General features: G+C 36.7%; 1 protein-coding gene across 9 annotated transcripts in view; it reads left to right on the forward strand.

The window, feature by feature from the left end:
• WDR20 (WD repeat domain 20) overlaps positions 1 to 14,286 on the forward strand; it is a 52,968-nt gene extending 38,682 nt beyond the window's left edge. For 4 of the 9 annotated variants that reach the window (XR_013956796.1, XR_013956797.1, XR_013956800.1 and 1 more), the window contains one exon: positions 314 to 14,286. Coding sequence is in view for 4 of the 9 variants with exons in the window: in XM_080617516.1 (XP_080473642.1) it covers positions 314 to 328 (15 nt within the window). In the remaining 5 variants the exon portion in view is untranslated. The remainder of the gene's footprint in view (positions 1 to 313) is intronic. The other 5 variants (XR_013956798.1, XM_080617515.1, XM_080617518.1 and 2 more) reach the window with 2 other exon arrangements.
• The last annotated feature ends 56 nt before the right edge of the window (positions 14,287 to 14,342 follow it).

Genomic DNA, 14,342 nt, shown 5'->3' on the forward strand with positions numbered 1-14,342 from the left:
AACTAAACTTTGGTGGCATGTTTACAGGGCTTCGATAGGAAAATATTTGTGCCAGAAGGACTTTATGAGCATCCTTTTTGTTTATGGGAAAGCACTTAATAATTTTATTTAATGAAAGTTGTTGAAGTATAAAACACTCATGGTAATGTCTTTCTTACTGGGTTATATGCCATCATTTCCATTTTGCCAGCTGTTTTATCCTAGTCTGTCCCTTTACTCTGGGGTTTAAAGCTGCTATTTCTAGTCTTCCTTTTGAAATGTGGGTCCCCAAGTGATCTTGAAACTCCATCACTTTTTTGTCTGCCAACTCTAGAGTGAAAGCCTCTGAATCTTGCTGCTTCTTCCATCATTGCCTCTGAAGGCCTTCATTAAATTCATGCCACTGCCAGTCTAAAGAAAGAATTGGATGGAAAACTGAAGCAGGCTTGCAGTGTCCAACATAATTTCCATTGAGCCAGCGCTACCTTTTTCTCTCATTTTGAATAGCCATCAAAAGATGTGCTGGATAATTGGACAGTGTATGACAAGTTCTCTTCTTTTTTCTGGTTGGGCTGGTGCTGCCCTTAGTGGGGAGGTGAAGGGGGAGAAATAAATGTCTCTTCAGATGTCATGATATTTATTAGGCTGTACAGCCCTTACAGAGGGGCCTGACAGTTGGTTTATAAACTTTCTAAATTGCTACCTTTGTGTATACATAATCATACCTTGAGCTTCCTCACTGGATATACCATTCTTGCACTGCACTTCCAGAACTGCTGTACTAACGCCCACTCAGAGTGAGGTGAAGTGAATAGCAAAATTCAATTAGAAACAAGGTGAATGAGGCTCAGGGTTCATTAGTTCCAATTTTTACTCTTGATTTTGTTAGCCTGTGTCTATGGAAGAAGGTTCAGGGTGGTGAGAAAAATAGATTGCCTTAGCAAGAGTAAGAACTTTCTTCTCAACATGGTAACAATTAGCTGTTGCCTCTTCCCCCCCATCTTTCCTAGTCCCTGCTGAGAACTGTAAATGGGATTATAGAAGTGTTGTATTCATTTGAAAACACAGAAAAGTAATTTTAAAGGAACCAAGGTAAACTTCATGTGCTATCTTTATAGCTATTTCAAACTGAGTTACAGGACTTGCAGAAGCAATTAAAAACAAAAAACCCCACTCAAAAACAACCCACAGAACTACTGAAAAAAACCAAAGTGGTACCTGGATATGCAAAACAAGCTTTCTCTGAACTTAGCGGTCAGAGGCACTATCTATGCGATTCCTGTGTTTGACTTCAGAATTAACTATTGATCATCTTGTACAATGACTCCATGTTATCTAAGTCAAACTTGCTGATGAGTTTCCTTTGTAAGAAAGCTCAAGGTAAGATTGGCCAGAGAATTAACAGGTGAAATGGCAGTGTATAACCTGGCAAGACAAACATGCTACCGTTCTGTAAAACAAATGCACATGGAATTTATTTATTTGATTTATTGTACAGGAGAGCTTAGACTTAAATTATAACATCCTTGAATTTTCTAGTTAACTACAACTGTAGTACAGTATCATGTTTTAGTATGACTTCTGTTTTAGTGAAAGTACTTAAACATTCATGTACTATATTTGAGTGAGATGAGCAGCTATACATACTAATTCTTCCTCAGTGGAAAGGAGCATTTCATCATTACAATTGAAGTTCAATTGCTGGTATTTAAGTACTATCAAATAGATTTCTTTCAACGTGATACGGTATCTGTATAAACTTCAGGGATGATTATAGTAAAACTGAAACACAGCTATATGACTTCAGGTTACCATGCTAAAATTTGAAGCTTTCTGTAATGTGCATAATAGCGAAGTTGCACATAGCATACCTGCATTGTCAGGGTGAATTTAAACCTAGAACACTGGTGTGATACTTATAGCAAGGTATGTGTGTTTGTGCGTGTGTGAGGAGGTGTGACTAGTGGCTCGAATACAGCTAGGAGAGATCATAACCCTGTAAAGGTTTTATGATGAGGATGTCTGGATTAGGAAATAACATTACTTTTACTAAACACTTTTTAGAAAACCCATGTTCTGAATTATCACCTCTCAAAATATGTACTTGGAATGACTGTATACATCTGCCCCTTTAACAACATAAAGCCACTAAATTAATATTTAAAATGCTGGCCTGCTTATGTTACAGTAATAAAATTTATGTCAGTTAATTTACTGTCAATTTACGTGTAAAGATTAAACAATATTTTTTCTGCATTTTATGAATTCTGTATACTGGAGTTTGTTAAAGATTGACATGTTAGGTGATACTGTACAAAATTGTATTGACTACCTTTAGTGAAAATCAGAAGTAAAATTCGTATGTATTTCCTTTTTACACTTCCATCTAATTTCTTGACAACTTGAATAAATTTCATAGAGCCTTTCTAACATGAACTATTGTTAATTTAACTGTTGCAATAATTAAGCTTTAAGAAGTATTGTTGGTATATTTATAATTTTAAGAAGATCATGTTTGTTTCATACTGCTTATTTTTAGCTGTTCTATTGTCATTGTTACAGCTGAAGAACTTTACTAAATACTTGACATTACAAAATAACTTGCTGGGGTTGTCCTCTGTATACTGATGTTAAATAAAAATGTGTGATTGAACTGTAAATGTAGATAACTTTCAATAGTCCTTTCCACATTTGAGTTTTAATTTATCTTGCAGTCCTTAGGTGGTCTTATGCTTAACATAACGTGCTTAACAAATGGCCACAATGAAAGCTGTTAACTTGCCATATTTAAAGTAAGAAAATAATCGCATCCTGTAACCTGTTCTGAGTAAATATTTCACTTCATCTCAAGATGATGTGTATGTTTTGATGTTTAAATCTTGCTGATGAGGTCATGTCTCATGATACTTATGTTTTTTTAGGACTAGAGTAACATGAAATAGAATACTTACCAAACGACTTGTCAAGCTGGTTTAAACTCAGATTCAGTTAAACACAGACATATTTAGATCCTCTTTGCCTACCTGTCAAATAGGAGCTGGGGCAGAGTGTTGTTTATTCTAGGACTCTACAGGAGCTCTTTCCTCTGTGGACTTTGGTGCAGGGTATGTTTTTTATTCCAGCCTTGGATCTTGATATTTACCTAATGAATGCTGAATTTACAGCCCTGCGGGTATGGCTGACTCAGAAGATTCAGATGTTTCTGTCTAGAAAAGCTGTGGCTAGTCTAGAACTAAGCTCATCTCAACTAAAACTATAAACCAGTCCAAAACTCTGGCTGCAAAATTTCTTGGAACCAGTTTAGATGAAGACTTAAGACATTCCCCTTCCATCTGAGTGGACTGGGGATTGCATCACCCTTGCAGCTGTGGTTCTGTGTTAACTGATCAAAGAAATTACACTTACTAAAGTGTTTCAAAGGCACTTTTGAGAAATTTCAGTTAACTGTTGAGAAGCAGTTAGCTACTTTGGGCCGAGACTAAATGAGGTAGGACTCAGTTCATCTGTTAAGCAAAAATGCTCTGTAGAATAAAGCTGAGGAAATCGATCTTTCTTACGTGAACTGAAGAACTTTCTGGTACTTCAGAAGGTATTGACTGACCACTGTGATGGTGTGTGTATATATCTGCATGTGTGTATATACACATATATGTGTATATACACATATATGTGTATATGTGTGTATATACACATATATGTGTATATGTGTATATATATACATATATATGTGTGTGTATACATACACACATACAGATACATATATAAAAACATACAGGTATAAAGAACAAGTACCAATAGAGGAACAAAATGAAATCCATCCTGATAGCTTCTGGGAACATCCAGTTACATCAAATGATGCAAGAACTGGTTGGTCAAACTAGTTTCTCAGCAGTCAATGCAAGGATGAAATGAAACTATCTTCCATAAGTTCTGTGGTTGTAGAAGATACTTTGGCAAAAGATGCCTTGGAACATGAAAGTTTTCTTGTGTGTCTTTAATAAAATTGCTCAAAAATCTTGAGGAAATAACTTATATGTTCACATTATTTTCTGGGTTTTGAAGTTGGGTTTTTGGTAGGTGCTCATCAACCTTACCAAATTCATTTGGCTCATTTCTTCTCCTGCTAAGACCACACTTATTTTACAACTAACCCAAATGGTGTTGCTTTAAGTCATATGCTTTTCCCTGATATTTTCCCTGATTTAGTTCAATTTCATTCTTTTCTAATCTGAAAATTTTAAATCTTAGTGGCTTTTGTATTTGAGGAAGCTGGAGAAACCTTTAAGTATGTGAGCTCTTACTACTGAAATTAAGCTTAAGGTTCTATTGCTCGAGCCAGATCAGGTTTCTGCTGGCAAAAGCCTTTTCTGCTTTTCCCAGCACACTAGAGAAAATTTTTTGCAGTGAGAACAATCCACCACTGGAATAATCTCCCTGGGGAAATGGTGGATTCCCCAGCATTGGACAGTTCCAAGATTATGCTGGGCAGGGTGCTGGGCTATCTTGTCTAGGTCGTACTTTGCCTAGAAAGTTGGACCAGATGATTCTTGAGGTCCCTCCCAACCCAGTAGTCTATGATTCTGATTCACGTAGTTGCATCTTACTTTTTTTCTCTTGCATCTGTGTATCTTCCATTTGCCAGTCCTATGCTGGTCTTGAAGCACTCCTGCCTAATGCCACAAGGCAGATTTTTAATTAGTTTGCTGGCTTTCTAGCAGGCTTGATTTTTCTTTTTGTTGGCAATGAATAAAATGGTGATACACCTCTCAGGAGAAAAACTTTCTCATGTACACAGAAAAGTTGAAAGTGAAACTCCTGCTGCTGCCTGCTTTTAGCAGTATCAAATGGTTTAAGCATTTATACTTTCCTGTAACAGTACTAGAACAAAGAATTAAAAAGGCAAACAGAAGACAAATAATACACTTAAACTCTGTTTAGTGAATACATAGACTATGTAAAGTTATCAGCTTTGCTGTATCCCCCTAAATCCCATACAAAATCTATCTTGTATGTTATGTAAATGTTCAGCATGTGCTTCTTTGAACATTCTCAATCGATTTTTATGACTCCATTACGTTAGTATCTTGATTTAGTGAGTATATGCGGTTCAGAGACTTATGCTAATAAATGCTGAATCGTTTGGATAAGAAACTGTTGGAGATTTTGTTCATGTAACTCTTAAAACTAATTCAGCTGATTTGACTACAGAATTTTAAACAAATGTGAAAAATCTCACTCCGTTTTGGCATTTTGCTATTGCTCAAATACTGTATTGGACTGTGGGCTCTTCTGTCAAATAAAGGTCCAGATAACTTTTTCAGATTACTTCAGGAATATCACACTTCTGGACAGGAATAAATTACAGGAATTTTTATTTACAGGAATATTAACAGGAATAAATATGGAATATTCTTCCAATAATAAATCCCCCTTATTTCATATAATAGCAATAGCCGAAATGCTTTAACAAATCAGTGCTGGTTTTGTATGGGCAGTGATTAATTCAGCCTTTTTTTAAAACTTGGTTTAATTGTATCAGTGAAGTGAACTGGGAGACACCTCAGGGTTTTTTTATGTTGGTTGATTTTTCTACTTTTGATTTCTAAACAGAAAGTAGGCAAGAGGTGCAGAGTTCTGGCAGCAGTCCAGCAAGTTACTGAGCAGCAGCTGAGCTGTGTGGCTGGAGAAGGGCGAAGGCTGAGCGTGTGCCAGGAGCATTGTGAGGTAGCACATTGCCATCCATTTCCCGTCTCCTGCTCATGTGTTCAGACTTGCCGTTCATTTTCTATATTAGTGAAACTGCATATGATTGCATCTTTGGCTCCAGTGAATCCTGCTCTAATTTACATGAAGAAAATATTAACTCAGTAGTTACTGATGCCTTTTTTTTTTTTTTTTTTTTTAAATACATACTGGTATCTTCTTTTTTTTTTTTTTTTTTTTTAAATACAGCAGTTCTGATCTCATGTTTCATATTTTCTGTTGTGAAACCTTCTGTTTCAGATCTCTGGGGGGAAAAAAGGGAAAAAAAACAGGCTTTGGCTGAAGCATATGTGGAATTCTATAAACACCAACCCCTCCCCACCCCACCCCCCCCCCAGTCAGTTGTGAGTATGATTAACCCCAAGACTGCTGTGGGCCTTTCTGGACAGGGGACAGTTGTGAGTGCTACAGCCGTCAGTGGAAAGGACCTCTTGGATCGTAATTGTTACGGCTTTTCATTCCTACCCATGCACGCCTATTTTTACTGAATATGCCAACTCCTGAGTGTTTAGGGAAGTCAAAAAATGCAGAGACAAACCTGGAACAGACCTTGCAACTAGCACTGAAACAGCCTGCATGCAGTACTGTCCCTTTGATAACTGATGTGATTAAAACACCATCCTCTGCAAAAGCAGCATGTTTCAGCTGTAGAGTATTCCATTACGGTGGCAGAAGATGTAGGACCTACTTGGAGAGCCCTCTCTGAGGATTGCTTTAGCAAATTTCTGACTTGTGTCTCCTCACTGTTCCGTTTCCCACCCCCTGGTTAGACCCACATGCTTACAAAATGACACCACTAATAAAAGACTCCATTTATTTTCAGAACTTTCTTGAACAATCTCTTGTTTCTGCTGTTCTCTCAGTATGATCTGTTTGTTGTTCAGCTCTGAGCTGATGCACTGTACCGCATGGAGATCTGTGGTGCTTATGTCTTAACTCTGGTGTTTTCGGTCATGGTTGTTGAACTGTGCAGCTCTGCTGTTGCACTATTAATTACTGCAGCTTTTCTTCCATCTTTTACCACCTCGTTGATGAGGCTGGATGGTTTCATCACAGAAAACATTGCAGCCCAGTTTCTTTATTCTTCATTTACAGGTAGGAGCTTTCTGTGGTTTTTTTGGTTGTTTTTTTTTGTTTGTTTTTTTTTTTTTTTTTTTTATAACCTTATCTATCATATTATTCCCAGAGAACGCAATTATTCTGGTACCACATGCTTTGTACAACAGATCAGATTCTTAAGAGTAACTTCTGTATCAAACTTAACTCTTCTTGAGCCTTCTTTTGCTCTTCTAATACGACTTTCTGAAATTTCCTATGTTGCACCTAACATGATTTCTTAAACCGCCCTTGCTTGAAAGGCTGCAATACAATGGCAAATTCTGCGGAATCTTTTTGTTACTCAGGGCCCACTGAGAACAGTCATCGCTTTGGTAAAATTTCTGTGCCTAAAAACTGAATTCTTACTTTGCTGTTCCTGTGTGAAATCTGAGGTCTCTTCTGAAATTTGGTACTTGGAAGAATATACAAAACTTCTGACCTCTCCCCTGTCTGCAGTAACACAAGGGTACTGGTTGTCAGTCTTTCCACTTAGTGATCCTCTGGCTTGCCTGCTCACAGTTGCAGAATTAATGCAGAGCAAGGATTTTTAGAGGAGTTGTAGGAAAATGAAGGACTCTTCATTTTGTCTTCCAACAATTGGTTGGGTTCCAGTGTAAATCTGATAGTAGAATAGTGCGTATTTCTCTTTGTCTGCAAAGCATGGTTATGAACCTGTTGAAAAAGACCCAATATTATGTCATCCCTGGTACTTTTTGTGTGCTTAGAAAGCATGTATTTGCATATGTACAGCTTGGATCACTGATTTATTAAAGACTGAAAATAATACTTTTGGATGTCTTTTTCCAGGGTACTTAAAGTTGCTTAGGAGATGTAATCTTCTGAAAAGAAAGACCTTCCAGTAAGAAACTGTTTCCCATGCTGGCTTTAAGAAGAATGTTCAGTAATGAACTAAAGAGTTCTGATTCATCTTCATTACTTTCAAACAAAATTCTCTTGGTAAACGTTTTCAGAAGTGCTTCAGTAGCTTGTTTGCTTCAAAATTCTGCCTTTTTTTTCACCATCTATACCTTAACTAATAGCTATGAAACTTCCTATTCTCTTCTTGTGAAACATGCAGTATCTTTGTACTGAGTGTCGAACAAGTTTAAAGAAACAACCCACTTCAGTCTACCTCAGAAGTGTTTGAATCTGATACCCACTATGTAAACAAGTAAAAATAGAGTGTTCTGGTTCCTGCAGGTGTGATCTATGGAGGATACCAAATTAAGCACCACATACATTTATTATATATAAATGTGTGTACACATACACATAGTCTGCTATAAATCCCACAGATGTATCCAGAATCATCGTGTCTGAGCCAGTAGATTAGATGTGTTTTGAAAGGGCAGGCTATGATTTTAGCAGGAACTTGATGACTTGAATCCAGCCAGTGCAGCCCTCCTTCCACCTCTTCTGTGGAAAGGGTTTTCTTCCCCCAGCTATGACCTTTCAGTTCTTGGATCCAAGCAAGAAAGAGCTCCTGTAGGTTCTGAAGTTGTACGCTAATTCTGTGTTATATGCCAGTTGTCTGTCTGAGCTTGTCTAGTTTGATGGATCTGAGTCACAGGATCTTAATTTTGAGGTAAGATCCTAAGCTGGTAGCTGTTGAGAGGAACTGCTAAAAGTGCATTTACTATGCTTGCATAGTAGAGTCACACAGTGATACTCACTGGTGTGCTTCCAGCTTAGCTGCCGTTGTGCTCCTCAGCCTGCTGGCACTTGCTACAACTCAATCATGACCTTGCAAGAAGACTAAATTTTATTTTTATATTAAGCTTTTCCTAATTAAGTCTGATACACAGTTATATTTATGTAAATGATTAAAAAGGGGCTAGTATACATAAATCTGAAATGGAATTTATTCATTGATACCTAACCGTAAGGTATAGTTGTCTTAATGCAGAACAGCAGCCTCAGTATAGCAAGGGGTGCCACGCAGTCAGGTAGTGACGTCTGAAATGAGTAAGTCTCATTTTATTTAAGCAGTGATGTTGTTGAACGAGCTGGTGAAAAGTTTTCCTGAATGCAAACTTAACTTGTAATGGGGAGTCTTTTCTGAAGTTTTGCTCAGTGTTTCATTCTCTCTTAAAATTACCAGAATAACTGCTTGGTTAGATAATCTATTTTTCTATTTGAAGCTTGTAATATTCAGTAGTATTTCAGAGACTGTTTCCCTGTATCAGGTTAGATGTCAACCTTGTTGATACTGGAAAAAGTTGGTTTGTTGGTACCCTAATAAAACACTGACTATTTTTCTGGTGTATGGTTTTTAACATTTTGCAGTTCGCAATGACTCAAAATGCAAGGTAGATTAAATCAAATGCTGGGATCAGAGTCACTGTGCGTCATAACCGCACACGCTTTCTTTCTTACTTACCAAGAGCTCTTTTGTGTGCTGCCTGACTGATACAATAGCGGCCTAGATTCTTTTGTAGGGAAGAAGGTGCTGATGTCTAAAGTAAGCAAGTGGTGGTAAAAATAAAATGTACTCATTTTAGCTTCAGGCTAAGAACTTTATAAACTTAATGTCAGGTTCTCTTGCTGGATTAATGTAAATTGCTTTGTTTGCAGGGTTTATTGTCATCCCAAAACCAGGCCAATTCTCCAAGTGGAACTGTAGTATAGCCATCACACTACTGCTAGCAAACCTCTGAACGCAGGACAAGAAGTAATGACAGTGGAACCAGGAGCTGTTCTTCAGGCACAGAGCATCACAAATTGTAATGTGGCAGAGTGTAAACATGGAATTATGTGAATCACATAGTAATTTGCAAAGGAATAATGTAATGAGTTCTTATTACAGCTAATACTGCTAATCTGCGCACCCAAGGAAGGGTTTTCGTGGCAGGGGAAAGCTTCCTTTGGTGCTGCAGGAAATAATAGTAACATTTTTGGTTTTCTTTATACTTTTCAAGTCCAGTGTAATTTAATCTCTCTATAAATATATAAATAAAAGATATATATATATAATGTAAAATAAAGTATGTTTCTTAAATTCAAGTAAGTTCAATGGTTAAACTAGTACTTCACCATTGTTTATTTTGCACTGATTTTTTTAACCAGAGATGGCTAGAAGACAGCCTGGAATGCACTCATGGAAAATGAAAGTCATTACTTTCTGGCTTCAAAATGTTATTCAGGAAGATGGATGCTGCAATCATAGATTTTTAAAACAAAATTGTTTTGCACTTAAATAGTTTAATGCTAATAGAGAATTACTTTAAAAATGGTGTCCAGACACCAGAAAAACTATGTTGTGAAGAAAAGATCCTTTGTATCTATTAAACATTTATTTTAATATTGTTGTTTCCAACTGCCATTGGCTCTGTATTATATGTATAAATAATGTAATGGAGTGATGGGGAGGGGAATAACAGATCATTACACTAGAACTTCTCATTCATTTAAGAAAGTGATATTTCTAATTCAGAAAATACACATTAAACTATCTTCAATACGCATTTTTGTTTACTTTTTGTTCAAATTCAGTCACTTTTGATGTAATCAATCCTTTGTTGAATTAAATGTTTGGTACAGACATAACATCTAAACTTTGTACAACACATTCCTTTCAAAATTATCTCATCTAGAACACGGCTTCATATTTAATATAGTTGAATTTTGATTAGGAAAGTAAAATAACATTGTTTTGCTCTTGCTTGTAATGGTTTATCTCTAAATACATCATACAGCAAAAATTGTGCACACAGACAACTGTGCAGGGTAAGGATTTTGTAACCACGCAGTCCCAGGAGTTGTGAAGTGGAAGATCCAGCAGCAGCAGATGTACACGCTTTCTGACTTGGCAATCTAAAATTAGGTCAACATATTGGAGTTGATGTGTTTCTGAAACAACTTGTTTGTCTTACATCAGACATCTCATTTATGATTCAACATTCTTAAGCTGCTAAGTGTTATGGAGATAGACGTAGTGGTGTATTTGTACAGTTCAGTGTCGCTTAACACGTGGTATTTTTAATCAGTCTGCAACAGAACACTTACATTGTTTTCAATAGCTCTTGCAAAGATTAACCCCCCAAGAGATACTGCTCTGTGTCAAGCCCCAGAAGGACAGAGAACAGAAGTACCTGCTGTATCTTCCTATATTCCCTATATGGCAGTGTTCTCAATTAGGCTTTTGCTGAATCCTGCAGCAGGCAGAGCAGAGCAGAATAGAGGCCACTAGCCTGGGAATGTGGAACTTGCCTGAGTATGCACACACTGTATTTGAGGGCACGTTAATGCCCTTCCTGCTCTTGCAGTAGTAAAGTGGGGTAGAATTTTTTAAACTGCAAGTAAAGTTGAGATATTTTCTGGCATACGAAGTTTTTTTTTTTTTTTTTTTTCTAGGAATGAATGAAAATCTGGGGAGAAACAACTGCAGTGGCTACTTGTAACTAAGTCTAATTCTTGTAATTCAGCTACTGTGTAGAAAACCAAGAGATACATTTATAAGCTGGCAGTTAGATTGTCTATATTATTAAAGATGGAGCCGTACTTTACAATTCTTTCTTACATTCTTCTAAAGTATAAGGAATGGGGAAAACACTGAAACTGAGCAGGATTATTGTTCAGAAGTTTTGTTTTATTAACATAGCGGGTTTAACTGTTAAAATACAGATAAACCTCAGCACTGAAAGCTAGTGTAGTTACCTCCCTGATGTAAATGCTTCATACGGTCTGGGTAAAATGAATCAGTTGAGAAAATGTGTTACGACTTTAAAAGACTTTTCCTTGAGCTGGAAAAATACAAAACCCCTATGGAAAGGATGGGAGTATCTAACATCAGGGTAATAATTGCAGCTGCTTGCATATGCATTTGCGGAGTATGTCCCTCATAGTTCAACAGCGTTCAAGGAACATCTGTGGTAGTTCTTTTTTCAGCCTCCTCTTTACTATCAGGATGTCATCTAGAAGCTTGAACTGCCCATCCCACCCTTTATTCCATGCAGAAAAAAAAGTACTCCAGGAAGAAAAGGGATACTTATAACTTACCTGAAAAGAACTCTGGGTTCTACTATAGACACAGCTCTTCATAACATTTTCCTACTATGTTTAAAAAATAGAAGCGAGTGGAACACAGATCAGTTCATTATGGAATTTTAGCTGGAAGAATGAGGGTAAAAAGAAGACTTGCCACTTTGTAGCTTAAAGTTGAATGTATTTTAACTATAAAGCAGGTGGGAAAGTTCAAGTTTGCCAGCTAATCAACAGCCAGAGAAGTCCAAGTTGTCTCCAGGGGTATAACAGCAGAGAACTTGGTATTAAATAAATAGCTGTGAAGCACCATATATGCCAAACTGTGTAAAATCCTCCTGAAAGTGTAAAATAAAGAAAAATTCCAACGTTGCCCTTCCCTTCAAATTTCTAAGTTTCATATCAGAAGCAATCTGCTGAACATGAAATGGCCTTTTTCATTATAACAGCCTTGACAGCCACAGGTAGATAGTGACTATGTAAGACAGAATTGAAATACACAAGACTGTACCCTGATTGCTGCTTCTCTCCAAGTTTAAGCTTACCAAAAATTCTGACCGTATCAAAAAACAACCGCTTTCCTGGTGTATGAATAATTACCTACCTGAGACATCAATAATAGAAGCAAACAGTTGCAATAACACTTTTCAAATCAAACAAGACCTTGTGCAGACACAGTCTGAGGGAATTTTTTTTCTTTTTAGTTGAAATATTTAAACTTCAGCATCTGTGGTTTTAGGTTTCCAGAAACAGATTCTGGGAAGCTACCAATACAATTAACGTATCTCTATCAAGAACATACTCTTGATAATACAAGCCTTGGCCTAATGTGTAATGCTAGGAAGAGAACTCTGAGGCTGAATGATCAGTCAGATGTCAGTAGAAGGATTTGTCTTTTTTGGTTTTTTAATCTTGTAAGAAATTAGTAATTGCAGAGAGCAAGAAGATCCCATAGATACAATAAGTTACCTATTTTTAGACCATTTTTACTGCTGCACACCATGCTTAACTCCAAATATACTGGCACCAAGCCACTCACCATCTTCCCCTCTGGGAAAAAACACTGGATAAGCTCATGATGCTTTTGCTTAAGGTACATGGTCAGAGGTTACAGTTACACTTTGTTGCCTGCAGACCTACAGTCCTTAATTCTCCTTCCTAAGCTTAGCATCACACCTTTACTTTATACATACATACATATATGTATATAAAAAAACCCCCTGTAGTGAGTTTGTATATACAACACGGCCCCCGCCTGCCTTGTTTTTGATTGTGTTTCATTTGTTCATTATACAGAAAATGTTGAGCAGAAGCAGTCTCAGAGGGGGGTCATTACTGAAAGAAAAGCTGATCACTTCCCAGTTATGAGCAGAGTAGCTTTTAGAATAAAAAATAAAAAAAAAAAAAACCAACAAAAAAGGTTATTGGCAAAACCTGTCTTGCATGCGTACTTGGTAGGCAGAAGACTTTTAAACCCCCAGGTAAGTATGACTTGTACAAACGCATTTGCTTCTTAAACAGCAAACCTGTTTTGTAACACATCACCAAATTTAAGCATTGCAAATGAATTATGGCAGATTTTTTAAGAGATCTCAGATATTTAAAATCAATAGTATGAAACTGCAATAATGGCTCTTTCCAAGCTAGTTAAAAACTCTGCCTTTTAATTACTAGGAAACAGTGACATTGTTACTGATGATCCGTGCAAAATTTCTAAAACATAAGGTAGAAGCCCATACTGCTCTTTTAAGCAACTAACTGCAATATCAGTCTCTGTTAAAGCTTGAAGAAAACTACAACTCCATTTTATTTGCTTTGAATCAGATAAAAAGTTGCTTTAGTTTTTAGCTATAGTTCTGTAGCAATATTCAGCAATTACAAAAACTGCATCAAAATTAAGTACCTCTTATGATTCATAATCGGCACATCCTCAGTAAAAGTGGAGGTTGAATTTACTGAACACAGGAGGTGAACACTTGCCAGAGCTGACTGAAAAATACAGATTTTTTACATCTAAAGCTATACAAAGGTTAGCTGTCATTTCTAATGTAATATGAAATCCTGTATTTTGTAGATAATATTCCATTCTAATACTGAAGCTCAAAGAATCTTTTCATGTTATTTTTAAAAAACCTTCTCCTTCATCAGGTTCTAAAAGGAAAATAAACAGCTCAATGCCGGGTGTGTATTGAGCTCACTGAGCTCTGCCAAATAACACTTCAGCTAATTCTTTATTAAAAATTCCTGCCTCTCTTGATGTTTCTTGCAATTTTTCCCAAAGGAATTCCTTACAAAGCCTACATTGATGAACCCCAGAGTTAAACTGGTGGAAAAAGTCGCTGCTCCTATGGAAGGAGAGTTTGTGCCTTTGAGGTTAAACGCGCAGCAGAAAATAATTTATCCTTTTTTTTTTTTTTTGCTAATGTAATTTGCTTTTTTGAGAAAAACCTGTATTTGAGAGATTTTCACATAAACTTTCACACAGACTTTCACATAGACTTTTGTCTCACCTTGCCGATACA

The sequence above is a fragment of the Psittacula echo genome (genome assembly GCF_963264785.1).
Source record: "Psittacula echo genome assembly, chromosome: 5".
In the NCBI taxonomy this organism is placed as follows: Eukaryota; Metazoa; Chordata; class Aves; order Psittaciformes; family Psittacidae; genus Psittacula; species Psittacula echo.